This window comes from Accipiter gentilis, chromosome Z, assembly GCF_929443795.1.
Source record: "Accipiter gentilis chromosome Z, bAccGen1.1, whole genome shotgun sequence".
In the NCBI taxonomy this organism is placed as follows: Eukaryota; Metazoa; Chordata; class Aves; order Accipitriformes; family Accipitridae; genus Astur; species Astur gentilis.
In genome coordinates, this window is record NC_064919.1 from 89,168,382 (window position 1) to 89,193,920 (window position 25,539).

The following is a 25,539-nucleotide window of genomic DNA, read 5'->3' on the forward strand; positions in this document are numbered from 1 at the left end:
GGAGTTCCTGTTCAAGCCTTCATTATATATTTCTTACGATTAGATTTACAAAGCTGTGGCAAGATTACATTTTGAAAAGTATGTATGATTTACAATATTAAGAGTTATACTGAAATCATGTATTAGTTAAACATCTTGCATTATTTTTATGTAGCAACTATTCTTCCACTATTGCTTATTACAACAGTAATGGTTATTCTTTCTTGAATATTCATAATCATAGCTAAATTATGCAAATGTTTGTTGTCCTTATTTAAGGCACTCTTTCTTCTTGTATAATGCGTTTACCGTAGTTAGAATTGAATTAAATTTTGTTATGTATGTTTTGAACATACTATTGAACTATTTGAGCTATTTACTAAGCAATGTGTATTTTGTCAAGTAAATCTCATCAACTGCTATCGTTTATGATTGGCAATGGTCAATAAGTGTCTATAAAAAAGCAGGTTTTATAAATTATTTTATTTAGAACCTCCTTGTAATCTGATTATCCTAAATGAAGTAAAGAGTACATGGATTCAGAAATGTTTGACTGGCAAGTACCAAAAAAGTAATCAACACTAGAAAGCATCATCATCAGATGGCTGTATAAAATGAAGGCCTCAGGGGTTCGCTTTTAGCTAGGTATCATCACAGGTAGTTTGGAAACAAATGCATAATTACTACTGATAAACTTTATGCATGACACTAGTCTTGGTGAAGAGTGAAGACTTTAAAATGATGCTGTTTACCCTTTAAATTCTCTGAATTTATGAAACCACTAGGAGCGGAATGTCTCATGAGGTTGAAAGTAGGATACATAACCTCTCACTTTCAGGCCAGTAACTCAGACACTAAGTTGATCATCAAGGAAGATCATTGACTGCTGCACAGTCCATGTCTGCAGTTGGAACATGACAGTAGCTCATTTCTCATAGTTCTTTAAAATGTGCAATGATAAAATGATTGCATAAAGAAGTTTTTCCTGAACATAACCATCTTTCAAGGTTACAGTCCCTCATCCTGAAGGAGAGGTTCAAATACAATATTGCCTTCTAACATGTGCCCATTCAGTACTGAAATAGAGATTTATACCTAGTTGTGCACATTGAGAAGTCCCACAAGCCAGGCAGTCTCCATCAAGGGATCTGGGGTATTTTCCATTTCCACCGCTGCCGGTGTGAGCCAAGCTAGTGGATGCAGCCAGTTCAAAAAGTTATCCATGCTGCAACAGCTTGCATTTGCTTTGGCTGTCACAAAAAGGAAAACAGTAATTGACGTAAAGATAGGGGCAAAGGTAAAATCCCTGTGTCAGGAATGATTCTGGTCATCACAGGAAAGAATGAGTAGTGATGGATTAGTATATTTGAGTGTGGACTTCCATTTCTGCTCAGCCAACTGTGATGTATAAAAAACATTAATTTCCACTGTTACTTGACAAGTACAAGTTAATTCTTGTACTGGACACACGAAAACTTTTCACAGTGAGAACAATCAGCCATTGGAATAATCTCCCCAGGGAAGTCGTGGATTCCCCAGCATTGGATGCTTTTAAGTTTGGGCTGGACAGGGTGCTGGGCCATCTTGTCTAGGCTGTGCTTTTGCCGAAAAAGGTTGGACCAGATGATCCTTGAGGTCCCTTCCAACCTGGTATTCTATGACAGTTGTGAAGTGCAGTTTTATTTTCTTTGGACTGAGGGATTAAGCCATCTTCTGTTTATGAAGTCTGACATGCAAGAATAATGATTTTTATAAACAAAAGCACTAATGAGGTTTTGGAAGCAATGGTCAAAAGAAGTGTTTTAGTTTAACATTCGTTATTTTCTTGTTATTTTCTCCTTCACATGCTTTTATTTCCCTGCTATCCAGTGATGTGGGATCTGATTCAGATAACAACATCAGACAAATAAACCAAGAAGCAGCCCATAGGCGGTTCCGCTCTCGGAGACACATTAGTGAGGATTTGGAACCAGAACCTATGGAGAGTGGAGACATTCCTGAGGTATGTAAAGGTCTTGGGTTTAAGAATTTGACTAAACTTCAAGCTGATGTGTTTCTCATTTGTAAGCTAATTACTGTACAACATAAAGAGTCGTGTTTTTACGTGGTGTTTGTGGAAATTGCCTTAGTAAAACACCCGTGACACAATAAAAATCCTAAACAGAGCTATACTTTCAAGGTCCCATGCATTTGTGGGTGCCTGATAATGTAGGCACAATATTAAATACTATGCAAATGCTGGGAGAAACATTTATAATTCCAAGCACTGCTTGTTATATATATGTTAATAGAAACACTTTCAATACTGTGCTTTGAATAACAGTGGAATAAGTTGTGAAAAGAAGGGAAAAATACTGGCCAGAACTGCCATGTAGTTCAATTTTCTTTAGTTTCTTGATTTAGAGGAAAGAGCAGCTATTGGTTTTTTTCCCCAAAATACTTTCTTTTAGTTAGATTTCTTATTACTCTTATTAATCAGGGTGAGTGTTTGTTTAATTTATAGCTAGACTAAATAAATTAAGTTTGGTAGATATTTGTAGGCCTAAGTGAGAGTTTGTGCAAATCTAATCCCATTCAACTTTAAGGAGTATTTTATTATGTGAATCACAGACAAAATTCTTTGTGAAAGCTAGCTTTGGGTCACTAAATGTTATCAGAGCAACAAATAAATGCTTAAACTATTGTTGCAGTCATCACCTGTTAGTATTTGATTTGCAGATTCTAATGAGTACTTTCTATTATGCATTCTATTCTAAATTAAAATTAACAATTGTTTCTTAAAAGTTTTAAGTAAGAGTGCAAAATTAGTTACATTTTGAACAAAATTTCAAATGCAATTTATTTAATGGGAGTTCTTCTTCATGCACCTTGTCATCTACATCATTTTCTGTGTTGAATCATAAAGCACTGTGTCATCATCAACATGAAGACCGTTCTGAAGCCAGTATGAAAAACATTTTTCCCTGTGTGACTACTTTACACAGAGTAGAACGTTTGTGTGTTCTAGGGACTGGTTTATTTTTTTAAAGATTGAGGCTGATTATCACACCTGTGTTTGTCACAATGAGGTGGTCACGTAGAAGGCAAAGGGAAAGAATCTCAGTCTGTCTTTATAAATCCTTAACATAGTTTTTTCTCTTCTGTTAGCCTTGGGAAACCATTTCAGAGGAGGCAAGTGCAAGTGGAGATTCCTTAAGCTTGTCCTTGCCACCCCCTCCTGCATCTCCAGTATCCCGTACCAGTCCTCAGGAGCTATCTGAGGAACTGAGCAGAAGACTTCAGGTCACTCCTGATTCCAATGGGGAACAACTCAGCTCTTTGATTGTACGTTACATGCTGCTCTTTCCATATAAAACTATTACTGTAATCGTCTGTTAATTTAACATAATCTGAATCATACATAATCACAGTCATAATCTGAGCATAAAGTAAAAATTACCTTCCAAAAATTATCTTCCAAAAAATGCATCATAATTGCACCATAAAGCAAACTGCCTTGAACAGAATTCCTCAGTTTACATTTAATGTTTTCTTTTGTGTGAGTTTAACTTCTGACTCTACTACTGTTATACGTTCAGTGAAACAAAATAGGTAATACTAGAGAGTATCAAGCTATCATCATCCATTTTACGACATGGTAATTTTTCTTAAGTTCAGTATTTTAACTATACATGTTAAAATTAAAGCATGTGCTTTCTTATATTAGGATTTTATAAAGACCTCATAGTTTACTGGATCAACTATTGTAAGACAAACAAAGGATTAGAATTGGAAGTAGGTAGTTCTGGTGAAATCCTCCACAAGTTTGTAAATGGCTAGTCTGGAAAAAATTTGTCTCTCACCATAAGAGCTTACTTGAGGTAAAACCAAAAAATGTTCTCTATATTTGTGTTACCAATTACTTTGTTAGACTGATGGTACCATAAAAATTAAGGATAATTCATTTGGAAGTGGGGGAATGTCTTATGTCTCTTTGATTAAGAAAACAGTTGTAAGTATTAAACAGAATATCATGCTGTGATATATTCTTTTTTTTTTTATTCTTGGTATATGCCATCAAGGTACCTTTGCAATTCAAGAGATAAGAAATTGTATTTACTCTTGTTCTGATTAAATAGAATCTTGATTAAGTGCAAGTTTTTCACAAAGAGCCTATGCAATAGGTGTCTTATATTGATTGAATGTTATCTAGGGGTTAGTTAGCAAATCATAGTTCTGATGGCTAACCATCTGCATAAAAAGTCACTTGTGCTTTTGTAGATAACTGCAGATTTTAGTAGACCTTCACTTGGAGGGCAGGAGGTTAATCAGATTGTTTCAGTGGCAAGATCAGGGCCTATATGTGTTTTTACACTAACAATAATAAATAAATTTTATAGCTGCAAGGTTATCTTATTCAAAATAATTCAATAATGATATTCTTATACAAACTAGCTCTTTTATGAGCTATTAAGTAATAGCATATTTCTTATCAGTGCAATAAAAATTATCCTCAGGCCACACTTGCAAAGTAAGAAATTGTCAAAGCATTTAAAATCTCTGTTACTATGCATTATCCAGTATAAGAGTGTTGGGGTGCTTAAAGTAACAGGAAAAAACAGACAGTGAAATTACTTTTAAGATGCCTTGCTGAGGCACCCAGAAGTCTGCATACAGAGTGAGTGGGTCAGCAGTGTTTAGTGTGTAGCCCCAGCATATTTGTCAAGGCAGCTCATGTCTCTAAACTGTGCTTCCAACAGCTCTGGCCTCTGTGAGAGCTCACTGGCCTGATCCAGCACTTGAGTCTGAGCTGCTTCCATGTGAATGAACAGTGCTTACCCTGGGGTAATGAATCCTCCCAATTTGGAGGCTGACAAGCACAGTACAGAGGCATCCAAGAGCTTCATTTGGATTGAGCCAGGTAGGCAGGAAATGTTTGGCACTTCCAGCTGAACACAAGCTATAATCCATGTGCTCAGGTATGTCCACATGACATTTCCTCTTGATCCAGATTCCCGAAGGCTTGTGAGATCAGCTTCATGACTTTACATGGAGGAAGCTTGGTTCCAGGGCTTTTCCCAAACCCACCAGCTCTAAGCTGGCTTTACATAAAGCTGGCTCAGATCTCCAGGTTGTAGGCTGAAACTAGAAGCCCTTACAGTTGCATTTCCCCAACAGCATGCCTAGTATATCCAGCCTGACCTTTGTTTTACACAGAGACAGCTCCAATGTCTCTACATCCATACATAGTTCATCTGCAACACGGCTAAATTGCCAACAGATAGTTGAGGAGTGATTGTAAAGTATTTTGTCACTCTCCTCATCTATCTATGTAATGCCAGAAAACACTTCAGACTTGCTGGTCAGCACATTTGTCAGACAAATCCTTTCACATTAATGTAACGCAGAAGCACGAATTCCATCTTTTTTTCTTTTTTTCTTTTTTTCTTTTTTTCTTTTTTTCTTTTTTTCTTTTTTTCTTTTTTTCTTTTTTTCTTTTTTTCTTTTTTTCTTTTTTTCTTTTTTCTTTTTTCTTTTTTCTTTTTTCTTTTTTCTTTTTTCTTTTTTCTTTTTTTCTTTTTTTCTTTTTTCTTTTTTTCTTTTTTTCTTTTTTTCTTTTTTCTTTTTTTCTTTTTTTCTTTTTTTCTTTTTTTCTTTTTTTCTTTTTTTCTTTTTTTCTTTTTTTCTTTTTTTCTTTTTTTCTTTTTTTCTTTTTTTCTTTTTTCTTTTTTTCTTTTTTCTTTTTTTTTTTTTTGTAAACACTGATCTTTTAACAGAATGTGCTCTTAGGACTGGCGTTTTCAAGTAAGAGTTGGAGTTTCTGATATGTCTTTCAAATAGTTTGCTTCATAGTGTTGCTTCGTTATCTTTCAGTGGTACATAAGGGTGCCCATGTGAGTGGTTATAAATAGGCTAGGTCATTTGCTTGTTTATTAGTGCATTCATACTCGTACCATTAATACCCAAAAAAGGGTAATGCTAGTTACTCTTTGATTAAAGATGAGGTACCAATTATGCAAAATAATAAGTTTAAGAATTACCCAGGGCTTGTTTCTCTACATGGAACTTAAAACCTCAGTCAAACCACACAGAAAAACTGTGAGAAAATGCATTTGAAGTGAAATGCTATTTGACTGATTTTATTGAATATGTAGGAATACTGTATTTTACTGAATACTGGTCGGCCCTGAAGTGGTCAGGCAGTTGGACGAGATGATCTTTGTAGGTCCCTCCCAACTGAAATATTCTATACATGGCTTGCTTTGTTGCCAGCTCTCATGACTACAGTATTTGTTGGTTTTTTGGGTTTTTTTGTTATATGGGATTTCTTATGAGAGTAACAAGAAAAGGTTGCTGATGCTATGCCTAGTGCCTTCTAGATGTCTTGGTACCAGCTATGGGGATATTTCAAAATTACTGTAATACTGACATATGTCTTATGTTGGGCTACACCTTGTAGAACAGGTATTAATTCTACAGGGCAATGGTTGCTCACTGATGTAGGCAGAACATTAGTTCCTTCTTAAATATAAAGAATATTAGTGTGGCACATTAGTGCCTTCGGAAACATTTTTTTAATTGGATAGCTAACATCTTGTTATCAAGAAGAAAAAGCTGAAATTATCTTTAGTGGTCTTCCTTGTAATTTTGGGATATGAAAAAGCCTTTGTGGCTGTGAGTCTCAAAAACAATGCTGTAGCAAGTGGAAAATGTAATTATTGATCCTTGTCATTTCTTGGGTGTTGTCCCTTTATAATCTGACCATGTCCCATATGGAATGGAATTCAGTCACTTGACACCACTGTGCTTTACCACCTTATTTTTGATAAATCTCAGAGGATTGTGAAGAATTGCATTTTAGTATCAAGCAGACATGCTAGCATATCTGCTTTTTTTTTTAGGGCTTTTTTTGTTTCTAATTCATGATCATGAAGGATGTTCTTCGGAAGTTTAAAAACGAGAAGGCAGAGGAAAATTAAGACTTCTTTTTTTTAAAAGGAATACTGTAAATTTTTAAGTAAATAATTTTTTAAGACTTTGAGGTCTTATCCGTAGTATTTGATTTTGGATTTATTTTTTAATGCCTAATTTTTGTCAATAATGCATGCCATCTGTGGATTTCACCATGAAGTATATGAAAACCAAGGTGGAGCATTCACTCCCTGAAGAGCTGTATTACAGCTACAGTTTTCATTGCAATGTCTGTTTTTAAGAGAAATGTCATCTGCTTAATTTTTGTCTAAGAAACAATGTTCTTAGCTTAATTGCTAAGATTTTTTTTTCCATCCATCTTAAAATTTTTTCTTGCCAGACAAATTGGCCTGCTTTTATGCTAAGGTTTCCCATCACTTACACTTAAAAAATCATGTGGGACAGAGGATTTTTAATGTAAGCGTTGCCCTTTCTATTTGACTTTTCCAAAGAAATTAATAGCAATTCATCTGATCCTCACCAATTTCAAACCAGAATTCCTGGAGTTAGTATTTTGACGTGGTGTAATACTGCTGCATTCTGCCTCTGTTTTTATGATAGTAGGGGAAAAAAAATCACATCTTTTTTCTATCATAATTTGCCCTTTTTTACAAAATATATGAAGGGTCTCCATCAACAGAGAAATTGTATATGCCACCACCTGGTAAAATAGAAGTAAATACTAATTGTTTACAGAAGATTTATATTTATAGGTGCCCTAATGATCATTGGAATATAGAGTTCTATCTCTAGCAATTAGTTTGGTTTTGTGTGAAATTTCTGGATTAACTCCAGCCAGTAAACTTCTGAGCCCTTCTCTGCCATTTGTTAAACAGTAAACTTTAAAGCTGTCTTAATGTTATTACTGAAGAATAAGCTAAGCATCATGTACTAAGATGCAAATTTGGTAATTTCTTAATATGCCAACAGATGATCTCAGCAAGGCTCCCACTGTGGCTGTAATCCTAGTGAAAGTTCTGCAGAACTTGCTGCTTTCCCAGCCAGAGACTAAGGGTGTCGTAGACACGAGAACTACATAATAATCCCCTGTGTAGGATTGGCATCCTGTCATGCCCCTGTGCAAGTAATGAATATAGGGGTTAACTGGCGCAGTAAGCCATATGTAGAAATTTGTTATCTCGAGCCTATTGATATTTCAAGGACTACATTGCCAGTATTCAGCCAGAAGTTGTACAGTTTCCTTAAGCTGCTTATGTTCCCTCCAGGTTCTCCAAAATGTCTTCCAAAGATATTTGAAAATAGTTGTTCAAAAGGTCTGTGGCATTCTCATGTCCCATTATGTCTTTAGTTAATCTTCCCCTTTACTGTTGTTTCCACAACTGTTAGTTTTCCTGTATGTTTTCCCAGATGGGATGGCCTATCCTATTCTCTTAGATTAGGTCAATAAAACATTGTAACTTGGATGCTGAAGAGGAGTACAAGATGTGTATCCATGTAATTTCCTTTTCTCAGTTAATTTGAAACAGTCCAGGATGGAATGCTGAGAATTCAGATATTTCATTGCTTGCCATGTTTCTGTAGAGGTATTAAAACTAAAGGCATGGCAACATAAATATTATTTTTTAGGGGTTTGGATTAAATGGGAGAAAAGTAAAATTACTGAATAAAACCCCATGTTTTAAGACATCTTAACTTAAAGACATCTTTCTTTCTTTTTTCTTTTTTTTTTTTCCAGCAAAGAGATCCCTCTTCAAGATTAAGATCTTGCAGTGTAACAGACACCGTTGCTGAACAGTCTCAATTATCCTTGGTAAACCAAAGCTAACTTCTGTTTCTTTCTTTTTGTTTGAACACTCTCTGATTCTGAATAATATCTTTTTTTAGGTCAGTTCTAGTCAGATATAGATCAGTAACCAGTATGGGCCTATGACTATCCCAAATAGTAATGGATACCAAATTAATATCATCATGGTCAGCAACTAAAAGGAGGACATTCATGAGAGAGAATGTTTTGAGACTGAGAGCATAGTCACACTAACTTTAGTTATCTAACATTGAAATTTAGGTTACTACACTTCAGATATATAGTCAGTGGAGAGAGAAAATCCTCAAAGGGGTGTTTTCAGCTGGGGTGGGAGAGAGCAGGAGCACCATCTATACTTGAAACTGTAGAGATGTAGGACTCTCTTATCAGGTATATTTTTGTGTCCCATAAATTGATTTTACTTGGAATATATAAATCTGTATAACGTTAAAAAGGATTGGTGTTTTACATAGTTGTAGTTGAAAGGAGCCTTTTTGTGATAGTCCTCACATGATAGAGCTGAAGAGAATTGCATCTGTTGTGGTTTTTTAATCTAAGTGATTTAGGTAAGCAACTTCTGCAATTTTATCTACGTAGATTCTTCAAGCAGAAAAAGGTACAAAGATGTTTTTTTAAAAAAAAGGTTCTCTTTCACGTGATAACCATGCACAACTTTGATCAGATTGATAGAAAGTTCTACATATTTTGTCCTACAACCCTAGTATGAGGATTGCAAAAGTGGTAGGCTGTAGAGAGACTACTTAAAATAGGATTGTGCAAGATATGCTTTTGAATAACACTGTTCAGATTTTCAAAATAATTTAATACTTAAAAAAATGATACTTTTCTTCCAGGATTTTTTCCCCAGTTTTTTATGAGAAATATATTACATATGAATCTACAAATAGTAAATTTGTGTATCTTTTTATGGAAATGTTGATAAATAGAGTGTAAGTTTGTTATTGACGCTGATGTCTCTGCTCATTCTTTCTCTTGCTATTGGGCAGACATTTACAATAACCATAGTGTTTTTCTCTCAGTTTAATTTTTTCACAAGTTCTAGAAGTTCTTTAGTGTATCTACATTTGCTGCTTACAGATGCATGTAATAGCTGCTGTTGAAAGAACTGCTTCTGAAGTATTATCTTTTTACTTTCTCTTCTGGGTAAACAATAGTGTGGTAAGACAGCCTTAACTGTCTTCTCTCTCTACTAGACAAAGTTGACTTCGAATGCAGTCTGTTCCAGAGGTGTTCTGCTTTATTTAATATCACTTTATGGAGTCTGGGTTTCTTTAACTGGTGTAGTCAGATTGGGATTGTGATGTGTCATTTACTTTATTATTGTAGAACACTCGTTTCATTAGCAGGTGTTCAAAACAGCAGAATTGAAAGCATTGCTCTAAAAGAAGGATATTACCTGATCTTAACCATATTTAATCCTTGCTGAGCTAATGATAATTTATCTTCTAGCAACTAAATACATACTTTCTTTCTAAATACAGCGCTCTCCTTGACTGTATTAATCCTTACTGAAAATTCATACTATAAGTTCCATCTTTTTCATCTGACTTTTGTGCACTCATTGATGACCAGAATGTATCAATTTTGTTTTTAAATACCATGTTTATGGGCAGAACATGGAAAATTTGTTGGGGGGTTGGGGATCATGTTACCTTTAGAATAAATGTTCTTATTATTATCATTGGCAGTACTGAACATATAGAAATGGATACAAGAACTCTTGAAATTAGTTCCCTTGGTGGTTATTGTATGAGATTCTGACTTGGTCATCAGTGATTGATGACTCAATTTTTTTGCTATTATCTTAAACACTATTTCCCATCTAATTGCGCTCGTTTAATAAATTTGAGTGTCTCTGATTACTTACTCCTAAAGATGTGACAGTAATCTGTGACCTTCATCACTAAATATACTTATCTGTAACATTAATTATCATTTAACAGCAGAGTGGCCCATCTAGGAGAGCTCGTTCTTCAACTGTCACAGGTGGTGAGGAACCAACGGTAATAATACTCTTTATCAAGCACTATCTCTAAATAAAATGTGGGTAGATATAGGTCTTGTACAGTAAGGAACTTCTTTTCACAAAGCAGCAGCATGTTGAATGAAATACAGCCACTGAATCAATAGATGTATTTTTTTGTTGTTTCAAATTTTCTCAAAATCTCTCAAAAAACTGCGATTTCACTCAAATACTAGCATGTTTTAATGATGTGGATATGCCACTAAGTTTTAAGCTATGCACTAAGGAAATACCATAGTCTTCTAAAAAATGAGAGATAAAATACCTAATTCATTAAAAACTGATACTGAAAGAATCAGCGGTTAGAGACATCAAATCAGTATACATGTAGCTGGTTTTTAGCTTGCATCTGTCTTCCCTTACTCTCCATTACACTAATTAATTTTAATTCTTAAAGTTGATCTTAATTTGAGAACTGTGGAGATACAGTGATGTGTCATATAGTTCTTAGTGGTTTTATTTAATGCCAGTTTTCGTGTTCTAGTAGTTGTTCAGCGGTCCAAGGCTGAATTTTTAATTTGATCATCCTTACAAAAATTCTGGAAGGGCTTTTCGGGAAGTGTAATACAAGGAGGGTGGTTTTAATTTATATTGGACTTTGTCAGAAACATCCCATTCTTATTTAACCTGATTAAATGTCAGTCTGAAGCAAGTTATTTTATGGAAATCATTTTACAGTAACTGTCATAAATAGCTTTTATGAATATATGCGCTCCTAGATAATATGTTTCAGGGAAATAAATATAATTTAATTTTGGTGTGTTTCCTATTTATATGTGGTGATGTCAGATCTTAATTTGGCTGTTGATGCATCATTCTGTAATACTGTCTATATTTACATATTTACTGGTTTTGAATTTTAGAATCAGAGGATTTTGTATTTGTTCCTGCAAACAGCAAATTTTTTTTGTGTCATTGCAAAACCTGCTTGACTTGTTAATCATTAGTTAAAACGTGTGCTATATTGAACTGTAGTGTACAGGTCTTTTGTTGGCAAAGCATCTTGTCTTGATTATACTTTTTAGGACAAAATATTAATATTTTTCTGCAAGTGAGTTCAGACTTCACCGACTCATAATTAATACAGCTATATCATAGATGTTTTACCCAATTATATTGCAGCTTACTAATGGGACCTTACCCCCACACTTTGTCTTTGTTCAGCATGCATTTATACTCTGAAACACAAATCTGTAGAGGACTTAAGTCTTAAATTAGGATTCATGCATTTAAATCCAAAAGCAGTATCTTCAAAGGTTGTCATTCTCTTTGTCCTTTAGGAACCTAAAGTTTGTAGATGTGCAGTCTTTCAATAGTAAAAGTTTCTGGGTCACTTTAGTTTTGCTTTCAGAATCCCTACAAAACCCCTCACTGGACTGGGACCCACAAATTAGATGTTCTTCAGCCTCAGTCCCTAAAGAAGCATGATTCTGCCAGCATGCTGGGAGCATGCCTAAGACAGAGGCACCGGGGCGGACTGCACAAAAATGGGATGCCGTGGCATCTTAAGAAGTGATGATGCTCCTTTTTATAACTGGCTTAGTTAAGTTCCTTACAAGCAACAGGCACTGAGTTCTGTGCCCTCCTACATATGAGATGATTTAAATCCACGAGGCTTTTTCAGGAATAGTCCCAGTGCAGGACTGTCTGTCCTCTTGAATCTGTTGAAAATGAAAGACACGTTGCACTGGCAAGGCAGCAGTAACCATGCTTGGCCCTTTAGCCTGATGACCAACGCAATCAGGGAGCTGAGCCTAGTCAGGAACAGCAGTTACGCCCAACAGTGGCATATCCTGACTGATTGCTCTAATTACTGTTGTTCTGTGTGAGAGTTGATATTACTGCCATGGCCCTGGAGTGTCTGGTTTAGAGCGTGACTGAGGTAGGAAGGAGTCTGTGTTGATTTGTCATTTGTCTTAGCAAGCTTTGGGGCCTGAGGAGGCTATTAAAGGGCATATTCATACACATTAATGTTACCCGATTCTTTTCCCCCTGTGGGTCCAAGTCTAAGCATTTAGATAGCTCATAAGAAATTGATACACTAAATATTATGTATAACTGTAAAAATGCTACATCTGCCCTAGATACAGTATGGGTGACTTTTTATATTGGTCGGTAACAGAAGATGAGCAAATTTGTTACTTGAGTGTGTGTAACGAAGTAGGTGATGACTGTAGGTAAAGTGCGTGTTTGGGTAAATGTATCTGGGGTTATTAACCACTTTGCTTTTCAGGATATTTTTTTTTTTTTTTTTTTTTTTTTAAGTTCCCAAGGACCTTTACCATTCCTCTGTGAAGGGTATATTGTAAAAGTAGTCCAAGCAAAACATAAATTAATGCATCATGTGTCCCAGCATCTCCATCCTCATGACATTTTGTCCTTAAACTATAATACTTCCTCCCCCCACACACTATTTACTGAAGACAGTTGTTAAAAAGCATTCAGGTTTTGGCTAAAAGGCTCTTGCTAGATCTCCCAAGTTTCTACTCTGTGTGGTAGAATATCTTTTACACTGGTATCTAACATACAGAAAGGAGATTGCAGGACAAACTCTGTTTTGCAGATTGCATCGTGGGTTGCATTAACTCACAATGAATAGTAAGGAAAAACGCTGCTGATAGCTGAATTTATTTTGGTAGAGTGTTAAAGAGAAAGGAAGGATCAGGTGGCATAACTAGAGCATCTTTCTTGTGTTTCTGTATCCTTACAGTTGAAGTTGATAATTTGCAGCATGCCATTATAGAGTGAATAGATTTTGTATTATTACAACTAAATGATTCAAATTTTTAGTTTAAAATCTCTGAATTTTATGTTAAATATACTTAGCTTTTTTCCATCACAAGAATGGTCATTGGTGCAGTTGTCACTTTACCAGGAAGACTCCTTTCTAAATCTAGAAAGCTTAACAATTGGTTTCTAACCTATGTGAAAGTATTTGATAATTTTCAAGGCTGATTCTGCCCTTGGTTTTATTTTAAGGTCATACTAAAAATTTTTAAAAGGTATTCCTTAAACATCTTTAATCTCTTACTCATGTGCACTGCTTTGTGTTCCAACATCCATATCAGGTGTTCATGGAATTCAATTTGCATTCACCTAGTGAAAATTAAAGAGCTCAGAGCCATGTATGGCTTTTTACTAGTTACAGAGTTCCTACTTTGCAGGACTGAGTCTTCAGTCATTGATCTTTACCAAAATAATTTGCCTGTAGAGCTGATCCCCTTCTGCCTGCACTTAGGCTGCTTGTACATGAATCAATGCCGATATTTTTATTAAAGGTGTAAAATAATTGCTGGGAGGAGTTGATCACTAGCACAAACTCCAAAAAGAGTAGTATGTCTCAGCCTCACATCAAGAGAATGAGTAAATCAATGAGCTAGGGGTAGATACAGGTTTTTCTTTCCTGCATTCTGTGGGAGCCTGAGTTAAACCACTGTAGGCAGAGACATGTATCATGGCAATGATATCAGCAATTTAAAGGAAGGAAAGGTGCCTCTGCCGCGAACTTTTTTGAGAATTTTGCCCACATCTGAGATGACCATCTGCAACACAGCCATGATAAAAGTAGACTGCTAGATGAAGGTGTTTCAGTTCGTTTTCTTCGAATTGCAAAGCTGCCTATTTCTAAAGGAATTAATATTATTGATGATTAATTAAAGCACTGCACAAAGTGGTAAGACAGTGCAGTTCAACCACTATTCTTTACTCTGTCATGTGATGAAGACCTTTAGGTTTCATCATCCTTCTGCTATGAAGGCAGATATTTTGAAAGAGTGAAGCAATCTCTAGCATTATAGTCTCCTGATAATTAATGTATAAATATATATTTTAATGTATAAATGTATATTTTAATGTGATTAATAATTAAACCAAGTGCATATTGAACCAAAGATCCGACATGGATACTGAAAAGCACCTTGCACAAGCCGAGTCTTTGATGCAATTATTAATACATGGGCTTCGTTAGAGAGCAAAGATACTGTCCTGCAGAGTTTTGCAGTTTGCTTCTACCTGCTGTGAATGACAGAAATTCCTGTATCTCTCTAGCTCTTAGTATTTATATCAATTACTTGAGAAAAACACCTGAGTATTCTGATTTTCTTGTTTGCTTCATGGACAGCCAGGATACCTGTTCTTAATCCATTATACAAGCAAGTGATGTCTTAAGAGAAGAGGAGTCCTAAACTAGAAAGTGGCTAAGCTTAATGTAGATTTATGTAGAGTGTATGATCTGAAAATGGTAACTCCCTGGGCATCCTCCCCTTCTAAAGTACGTATTCAGATGCTGACAGGGTCAGTGTTAAAAATGCTGTCTAGGCTATTTTTCTTCAAGAAGCTTTGCCATTGTTTTGGGTGGTGTTTTTTTTTTTTTTTTGGGGGGGGGGGGGGGGGGGGGGGTCCCTCTCCTCTGTGCATCCCAGAAAAAAAAGTCCAATTGGTTTAAGCATCGAATATTTTCCTCACAGGAAGTGCACAAGACAATATCAGCAACACACAGTGACATAACTATTGTGTTGAATGGTGACATAACATGTTTAATGACAATTAGTGCCTTTGGCACCATTATCGTTATCCATGTATTTTCATTAGAACAGTGTATTTCTTCTGGAACTTTTAGTAAAAAAAAAATCTTTTCATACTAAAGTTGGGGCTCCAATTTGGGCTGTATCTTGTGTCTTCAGGACACCTAACCCTGAATGTGCAACATTTTAACTAGTAACAAAACGGTTAAACTTTGGTTTTTAAACCCACAGTGGTTTCTTGCAACTGATTCAAGACACCCTGTGATAAAGAAAAGAACAGAACCTGGGAGATCTTGACTCAGCTGCATGGTTACTTCAATTCTTACTTATCCATACTAATAAAAGGAAAAAACATCCACCTTTTTAAGGAAAAATCATTAAAACACAAAGGTCCTTTTTGTCATTATGCATAATCTACAAATTAAAAAGTTTGAAGGCATACAAGCTTAACTGTTTTCTGAACAAGATGCCTGAATCTGCAAAAGGGAAACAAAAGATCTATTGTGAGAAAAAATTATTTGACTCAAAGGTACATGAAGAAGAGCTTATATTAAATGAAATCAGAAACCATATTTTTCTGTATGTTTATTGTGTTTAAGGATGTTGTAAGTTAAGTTCCTCTTTTTTTAAACAACAGACTTATGAAATATTTTTTTTTAAGCTATTATAAAATAACAATACAGTAATTTCTTGCTTGAACAGCCTTCAGTGGCCTATGTACATACTACACCAGGCTTACCTTCAGGCTGGGAAGAAAGAAAGGATGCAAAGGGCCGTACTTACTATGTCAATCATAACAATCGAACCACAACATGGACACGGCCCATTATGCAGGTATGAAGATCTGTTATAATGCTTAATTTAGGTGGCAAACACTTAGCATGTACTGAGTATAATTTCAGTTGAAGCAGCTCTTCAGAACTCTGAAATTTAAAAAAAAAAAAAAAGGTCCTAAGCATTGTCATGACAACTCAGGATAATCATAAAAAAATTGAAATGACTGGGATTTTTTTGTTACTTCTTTTAACTGTGTTAAGGTACAGGTTAAGATGATTGCTACAATGGAAGGAATTTGCAGAGAGGTACTTATGAACTAATAAAAGGAGGCAAATGCATTCTTAGGATTGAATTTGAAAGTTGTGTTGATCTGTTAAGAGTACCATATAAATATTTGCCCTTCCAATGGAATTAAATACTTCAAGAAAGAATATGTAATATTTCGTAATAATAAATAATGACATCATTTTTTAAGTGTGCTAACTCTGGATGAACTGTGTTTCTGACAATTTGCTACGTTGGTTTTACTTCTGAAATAGCTTGCAGAAGATGGCATGGTCGGGTCAACAGCAAATAGCAGCAACCATTTAAGTGAACCCCAGATAAGACGGCCTCGAAGCCTCAGTTCACCAACAGTAACTTTATCTGCTCCACTAGAGGTGAGAAACACTGTTGCCAAGAAAGGTTACTTACCCCTGACTTCTCATTCTTTGTTGTCCTTACAACTTTTTATTTCCTTTTAAGTTATGCAACACAGCCGCTTTTCCCTATTATTGATTCTGCCTTAATATATTGCTGTTTTCTTTAGCAGTTTTCCATCTGGATCTTGATATTGTACAGTAATATTACTTCACTTTTATGGTCATTGAATGATGTATTTTATATATGATTATTTGGTTTGGTCAGCTAAACATGATCTGTATGCATGTCTGAAATGCGTTGTTGTGACTCCAAGTGCTATGAGTGTAATAAAGCAGAAATATTTTCTTAAGTTGAAACATTTATTTTGATGCTGGTAACTTTGAAAATAATACATGCAATTGAGTTTGGAAAATCTTTGAGTTAAGACAGTGATTGTGTTTTATATTCCTTGTCTTTCAAAAGGGTATTTAATTTCTTTTAAGAATCTTTTAAAGTAATTCAGACTGCTGTTGAATGATGTTTACTGAAGCATGTCTGAAGAATAACTTAAGTGGCTTCTTACTCAAAGACAATGTGTGTTTTACTTCTGAAAGTGTGATTAAAACTCTTGAATTAGTTAAACGTGGCTGTGTTGAGGAGAGCAAGTTCTTAAAAATTTCTTCTTCACACTTAAAGTATGGCACCTTATTTGTCCTTCTCTCTTATCTTTCCTACTTGTGTCCCCTTTGCCCCTGCAAAATTTTGCCAACAATCAAGTGAAGATTGTAACATTTAATTCATTCATCATTCTTTGTCCCTTATACTGAAATGTATTCAAACTATTGAGCAACTTGTTAAACAAAAGTAGGATTATTGGACAGATTGTAGTGAGGTGATTATAGTTCATATTTAAAATAAATTATCTCTATGTATATGTAATTCAGATAAACCCTTGAACAATTAACTGCTTAAAACTACCCTTGCCACTGTTAATTTTGAAGACCAAATTTACTGTAATTTAAGTAAATTAAAAGATTCTGAATATCTTAAACTAAAACATTAAGGGCGTTCCTCTCCCTATTTTAAACAGGTGAGCTGGTGGAAGTCACTGACTAAGCATCTGAAACTTGAGCTAACTTTTTAGGGCAATAACCTATTCCATCATTATTCTCTTCACTATTCAACTAATATAGAATATTAGAATATTCAACTAATCGGTTTGGCGGTTAGTTTGTTCAATGCTCACAAGGGTGCTGAAGAGCACAAACTTGTCTTGTTATACCCAACTCTGAATTAAATTTTTTTAAAAAGGTAAGGTGTAGACTTACTAATATTAAAATCGGAAAATGGTACAATCATGAGAAAAAAAAATAGTTTAACTTTTTAGAAGTTACTTCTTTTGTTTAAATGGTTATTTTACTGTAAAATATTCAACTTTGTGTACAAGACATATGGAAAGCTTTTATTTAAGGCAAGATATTTTAAATGCTACTTTTGAACACTGTAATCTAACTGCATTTTCTATCCAAATGTAGCTCAAAACAGGCCACAAATAAGGCTAGAATAATGTTTTAAATATCAATGTTGGTGCCTCATTTTCTAATGCAATACTTAAAAAAAAAAAAAAAGTAATTAAATGTAGGCCAAGTTAAAGAATTGCCAAAATAAGCATGCGTAGATCTACTGAATCTTAATAATTAGCCAAACAAGAAGAAAACAAACTATTATCATGTATCAGCTAATGAGAGCATGTTTTTGGAAAACAACTGCAAAGTACAAATGCAAAGATTTAAACATAGTATTTAGGTATTGTTATCTGATTGTGGTGGTCTGTATTTTCAAAGGTGAGTAAATCTGGATCAAATTTGTCAAGCTGTTTAGACATCTAAACATGCAGTTTCCCAGTGAAATTTAAAAAAAACCACACACACACACGATGTAACTTCCATTTTTAACCAATAGGTGTTGATCAGTGAGGCAGTTTTGCAGCTGTGATCGTTTACTTTTTTAAAAAAAAAAAAAAGTCCAAGATCTGTAATTGCAAATCTCCCATTTATTTTAGGAACTTGTTTTAAGTTCATATTTAACTGTTTTGTCTGAAGTTATAGTTGAGAAATATATTGAAAATTGGATAACATCGCCTCACGTTTAGGATACTCTCTTGTTGTAAAGTAAGATATATTACACCACAAAGCGCAAAGCAATCCTTTTTTTTTACTTTGTAAAATGAAGTACTGACAAGTACAGGGCAGCTGCAGTAAAATACATAATCAAACATGAATACTGTGGACATTCTCATTGCAGAGGGAAGTGCTAAAATACTGTCCTTCACAGCAAAAAGCTTGGTATGTTATAAAGAGCAGAATTCAGCTAAGTAAGTTTTAGAAAATCAGTACCAGCACTTAATTCTAGTATGAATTACATCTGGAATGAAAAACTATTTGCTGTGAAACCAAGTTTTATTCATTTTACAGTATCAAGTGACATTTGTCAAATCTTAGTATCTTTCATTTTCTTCAGGGTATCAAGGACTCCCCTGTGCGCAGAGCGGTGAAGGACACCCTTTCCAATCCACAGTCTCCACAGCCCTCACCTTACAACTCTCCTAAACCACAACACAAAGTTGCACAAAGCTTCCTTCCTCCTGGCTGGGAGATGCGAATAGCACCCAATGGCAGGCCCTTCTTCATTGATCATAATACTAAAACTACTACGTGGGTAAGAGAAATTCTAGATAATGAATTTTAAATCAGTTGCCATCTTTTAAATGTTCCTGTCTTTGTTTTCCTGCCTATATAACCCCCATTTTATTGTGGCATTTGTCTTGTCTTTAAAGGAGGGGATTTGTCAGCCTAACTTTTCATAAAAGTGATGTAGGAATTTCGCTGAATCCTACGCAGTCGCATACAGTAGCATTAGATTTGAGTAGCTAATTTCATGAAATGCCTGTAGTGCTGCCATTGCTACACTCAGAGAAAGGAAACTTATTTGATAATGTCCTCTTAGATTTTGGTGCATTTATCCATCATGTACCATGCAATAGTGTTTTGCATTTTGTATTTGACCTTTTTATACTCACAAATCTTTGCATACAAGTATTGTCCTTTAAATTCCCCATGTTTGGGTTTTAGAGGCATATACTGCAATGGAGATTTGGATTGTTGTTTAGTTTGAGAGTGTCTGTAACTGTACTGTATTTCACTGTGACTAGCACTGCTTTTTTATTAATATAATGTATGTTCATCTTCAGTTAATGGAATCCATTTTATTACTTGTTTTATGTCACAAGGATCCATTTTTCAATAATTCTGCAATTTTGGTCAATAAATTGAAGGAATAAAATTACACTAGGAAAAAAAATGTCAGAGACAACCCAGCATTTCACGTTACCCTTGAAAATACAAGTTGCACTTTAATTTGTTAGGCATCGTTCAGATTCCCAGTGACCACTAGTTACATGATGTATTTTTAATCATTGTTCTTAATGGCGTTCCCAGGTGCATTTGGGTAGATTATGTGTATGGAAATCTCAAGCATTTTTTGTCTAGATTTCTCTTCTGTGACCTATTTTACTTGCCCCTTTTTGCTTCATTTAGACATTGATGTAATAACACCTGTGCATTAATAAAAATGTAAGGAGCTCATTTTCATCCTTTTTGAGCCTTTTTGTGATAGGATGGTTTATTTCTCTTATGTTTTTTAGAGCCAAAAATGTGCATATATATCTAAATGCCACTTACAGGAGTGCATGCATTCCGAAGAACAGGGCTGTATTTTTTGAAGCATATCTCTGGATATAGCACACTTAATGGAGTCAAAGTCTCACATCACCCTAACTCGTAACATTTAAAAATTAATTTCAGTATATGAATCCTAACAAAGTTCATGGCACATCCCAGTAGTAAATGTTCTGTTGCTTTTGTATGTTTTGTTTTATTCTCAAAATATAAAAGAATAACTGTAATGTAGAAAGGTTTCTTTTAATTCTGTTTGACTTAGTACGTACATCTAACTTGATCTGTTGGGTTTACAGTTCCATATTTCTGTTACAGGAGGATCCACGACTGAAATTTCCAGTGCATTTGAGATCAAAAGCATCTTTAAACCCTAATGATTTGGGCCCTCTTCCTGTAAGTGATAATGTGCATGTATTTTAATATATACCTGCTATCTTATGTGATCTGATTGATTAGTGCAGTCATATTTTGTATGTGGACACATATGTTGCTGTCATCACTTCTCTGAAGATACTAACTCTATGTTTATATATAGCACTAAAAAGCTTTATTGTGATCTGTGAATCGGTCAGGCTCTTTGAAGCCAGCCTGTAGTATTTCTGAAATGATTGCATGTTTCTTTGCTTATCTGAAGCTTTGAGCTTTGAAGAAACTTACCTTGGTTTTATCTTTGACTATGTGCTTTTAGATAATTACCTGTTGCTTTAGGAAAAAATGGAGCAGGTTGTTCAAAGCGAGGTCTATCAATGTATCAACATATATTGGCATTCAGAAATCTAAATAAATTTTGATTTTTCAAAGCAACTTCCTTATTCTGCAGAGAAAATTATCATTTTAACATCAGAAATTTCATCACACTTGTAACCAATGTATAATACTTTTTCGCAGCCATGTCAAATACAGACCTTTGCTTTGTTTATAAAAAACTTCATCCGTAATGGCAGAGACTAGTCTATGAAAGCTAACACTTTTTCTAAGGTGCTGATTTTTATGGTGTAGTGTTAATTCAGCTCATTGCCTCATATATACTAAGCATACTTTTGAGAAATTGCCATTGAAATTGTACTTGCAACACTGGAAACCTTAGTGACAGCAAGCCACTAATTGTCACCAGCATTCTCAGTGCTCCAGCACATATTACAGGCTGTCTGCAAAGAGCTGTGCCAGCAGAAGAGGCTACTGTCCCACCCTACATGATGTGGCAGATTAAATTATTTTAGTTTTAAATAGTTTGGATAACAACTCTTTAATCCTACTCATTTTCACTGAGTCGGGTTACAGTTTACTTAGATGAACAGCTCTGCCAGCATACCAAAATGAGTGCTGCTTTTGGGCAAGAGTGGTGACAAATGCTACCTTTGGTGAGGGGTGATAATCTCTGTTACCACCTGTGATCAGACATCCTCCTCTAAAACATCCTAAAATCTCACTGCCCTTGTCTTGATTAGCAAAAAGGTTGCCTTGTATTTAAATCAAGCTAGGCTACTTTCAGGCCAGCATCTTGAACCACTGATTAGATCAAAAACCACGTGCAGCTGAACATACTTATTCTGATGCATTTCCTGGTTACAACACAGCAGTAGTGCAGTTTGTCTTTAAGAAAACAGCTGTGGAAGTAGCTGTTCTTTTGCAGTTCTTCAGATACGTGGGGAGCATGCATTAATCTTCGAGGACACATTGCTTAGATAGGAGGCACTGCATGGGAGTAACTGAAGGGCCAACTTAGAGTTTATTCTGTTAATTTCAAGAGATAAAACATGCAGTGAAATCATGTATCACTGGAAATATATAATTAGTAACAGATTTAAACTCAGTTAAACCATTTTTGAGTGAGGCAAGAATGACTACAGAATTTAGCAAGAGTTTCTCAAAAAAGATTGAAATGAAATTACTTCTCATCTATATTTTATAGAAGTCAAGCTCATGTAGAGCACACAGGTGGAATGAGTGCTAGACCGGACAGCATTGCATACACTAACAGTGTGCCATTTATTCTCCTTTCTATACTATAATCATTTGGAAGATGAGAAAAGGAAAGGGAAGAATTAACGACTAGGTCAGACATTCTTGTCCCACTGTAATGGGATCTTGGCTTACATATTTACAAGTAAATAACCCACATGTATTTCAGCAGTAGAAGCAGAAACTTTCAAACCTAACCAATAAGGGACAATCTATTCTTTGTGATCGTTTCCTCAAATTAGGAAATAAGTATAAACCCTGATGCAAGAAGTCTCCACTCCAAGCTTTAAAAAAATATTTACAGTATTGGATAGTTACCTGTATAAATAGCCAGTTCTTTGAATCTTCCTAGATTTTTGGCCTTGACATAATGCGTCTGTGATCATTTTGTGTTTTCTAGCTCACAAGCATCTATCAGGCAGTTTACTTAGATGTGGATAATGTATTCCTTCAAGCTGTGTGAGAGTGGTGGTATTTCACTTATTTTCTCCCTTTTTTTTAATTTTTTTTTTTATTTCCCAATTCCAGCCTGGTTGGGAGGAAAGAATACATTTGGATGGAAGAACGTTTTATATAGACCATAGTAAGTAAGCACTCCGGTACTACAGCGAATAGACAAAGGGAGGTAATAAATATAGAAGTGAAAGCTTTATAATTTTACTCTTCATTTAGGAAGCCAGGTGTTGATATGTGGAGACATTGATACCAGAGACTTAGTGCCCTCATACGGTACTGTATATTCACTGAAAGCTTGCTTTTAATTGGCTCATCAAGCTTTGTCCCTCTCTGACTTGTGAAGCATTAACATTTCTTCTTTGTGGTTTCTTTTGTTCTTGTTGATATTTTGGATTCGTTGTTGTTGTTGTTGATGATCCCATGGCTTATTTGCTCTTAATAAATTAAAATATACACTAGGAATAGAAAATAAGATGAGAAAAGATCATATAGCCACAACTCCACATATAGGCAGTGGAGAAATTAGCACTGATAAGTATTCTTTCCTCTCCTTTAAGAAAGTCTTGTGGCAGTGCTGCTTCTGATCTTATTTCCTATTTATAGCATGTTAAACTGCACCCAGCCCATTAATATTATTCAGTTCTGTTAGTGAAGTTCTAGTGTAAGTGATGTTTCATTGTAGACTTGTCTTATTACAGCATCTCAGAACTACTGTGTGAGTTTTTGTTGTTGTTTGGAAAAAAAAGTAGCCCAGAAAGGTTGGGTTGGTGGTTCTTCCTTTTAAGACTTCAGCTGGACTTTATAATGAGATATTTCTATTGATGGCATAATCTTCACAGAAATAGATAACGCACAAAACCATTAGAAGAGGGTATATATGCTACTCAAAGAATTAAAATCTTAAACTATTACACATACTTGACAGTATTATGTTTTTCCTTCAGTATCATTAACACTGACTCCGATGCTTTTCCATAGTTCAATATATGGCACTATTAAATCATTATTAAAAGACTGTCTCTAAAGTAATACAAATTTTGAAATTGTATAAATAATTTTAAATAAAAATTAGAAATAACACACTCGTCAAGCACCACATTAACCTCTTTCAAACATCAGTACAGAATTATTATTCTTTATACCTTTTGTAATTGTTTTTCCCAGCAGATATTTGGAAACTTAAATATGACAAATTGTTCTAAACTGTTGCCACTGAAGAATCACAGAATAAAACTGTCTTAATTAAAATATCTGTATAATTGTTGGGCCTCTCAACCACCTTTAAAGAGTTTTAAATTTTCAGTCTCCTAAATCTACTTAAGCATGTGTTAGTCTCTAAAAGTAAATGGAATGTTAAAGTTGTACATTAATTAGAATTCCCCAAGGAGTTTATAATTGTTATAAAACTAAATCTATTTGCATCTGAAATCTCTCTCTAGCCCCTCTTTTGATCTGTGTTTTTAGATTTTATGTAACAGCTTTTACAGGAGTTTAGAGAATTTCATTTTTTTTTATAATGCTGCTTGTTTCCAGCAAATATCCTTTTGGTCTCAATCTGGTGCCACACCACTACAATTACAAGTGGACTCCATGAGCAGAGGTGGTGCCAGTGGTATTACAGTGGACACGTTGCAGCTCCATTGTGCTCAGTATTTAGGGAATGACTGCAGGCAGCATTCAGTGCTCAGTGATTTGGCTTGAGCAATCTCAATAGTAGCATTTGTTTTCACAGTATTAATAAGGAAGTGCAATGACATTTGACCATATTGATAGGTTTCTGACAGAGCCTGCTGACTCACTCTTACTTGTTTCATGGCTAACTTGCATGCATAGGCTGAAATCAGTCATGGGTGCAATCAGCTGTGCTCGCCCTAAATATGCAAGTCTCAGTAGTCCATTACCATGATAAACTGGCCATCATTTCAGTCATTCTCTGCTAAAGTGATTAGTTAAGATGCAACAAATGTAGTCAGTTTCATTATTAGAATACAATATAAATGTTGAAAATGTTGACAAATTCAGCTACTATTAATGTCCTGGTTCCCCAGATTCATTTTGTAATTCTTCTGCATAATTATCCGATACTGTTGTCCTATTTCTGAAATGTTTTTCTCATCCCTGAGAGAAACTGTAAAGAAGTCTAATGCAACAGGCACAGAAACTTCCTGTTGTGGAGCAATACTAACTGCTATTAAGCATGCCATATAAACTAGTAAAGCAAAGTACTGTTAAAATAATTTAGGTATTACTTGTAACATAGGAGCCTGAAAATATAATATTTTTAGATTTTAACTGTAAACAGTTCTGATTTCAGCAGTGGTCAATCTTTTAACAAAAAATAGAGTCTCTAGTTCTCCATGATTGGTCCTTAGCTAGCTAAGTTAACATTATTTACCATGCATGAATAAAACAGTATTCTCTGTTCATTGTAGCATGCATCTGCGTTTCATAGGAGCCTTATAGGGAAATACGATCTATCTGTTGGAAGGTATCATGAAGGAAAACACAGAGGTTTTCCAACCATATTTAGAACAGTTACCCGTGGTTCACTGCCAGGGATGGATATATTAAATGGGTTCCCCTCAAAGTCTGTCTTGGATCCCCCATTCATCAATATATTCATTAGTGATTTGAACAATGAATCGGGGGACTGTGCTCATTAGTGCAGCAGGAAACAACAGGGTAGGAGAGGTGAGAGGTGCTCCCTGGAACAGGATGAGAAAT

General features: G+C 35.0%; 1 protein-coding gene across 7 annotated transcripts in view; it reads left to right on the forward strand.

The window, feature by feature from the left end:
- Positions 1-25,539, forward strand: part of NEDD4L (NEDD4 like E3 ubiquitin protein ligase) — a 192,877-nt gene that overhangs the window by 137,191 nt on the left and 30,147 nt on the right. For 5 of the 7 annotated variants that reach the window (XM_049794601.1, XM_049794605.1, XM_049794604.1 and 2 more), the window contains 9 exons: positions 1,849-1,981; positions 3,127-3,303; positions 8,627-8,701; positions 10,660-10,719; positions 15,965-16,096; positions 16,579-16,698; positions 19,181-19,378; positions 20,713-20,790; positions 22,888-22,942. In XM_049794601.1, coding sequence (XP_049650558.1) covers positions 1,849-1,981; positions 3,127-3,303; positions 8,627-8,701; positions 10,660-10,719; positions 15,965-16,096; positions 16,579-16,698; positions 19,181-19,378; positions 20,713-20,790; positions 22,888-22,942 — 1,028 coding nt within the window. The remainder of the gene's footprint in view (positions 1-1,848; positions 1,982-3,126; positions 3,304-8,626; positions 8,702-10,659; positions 10,720-15,964; positions 16,097-16,578; positions 16,699-19,180; positions 19,379-20,712; positions 20,791-22,887; positions 22,943-25,539) is intronic. The other 2 variants (XM_049794602.1, XM_049794600.1) reach the window with 1 other exon arrangement.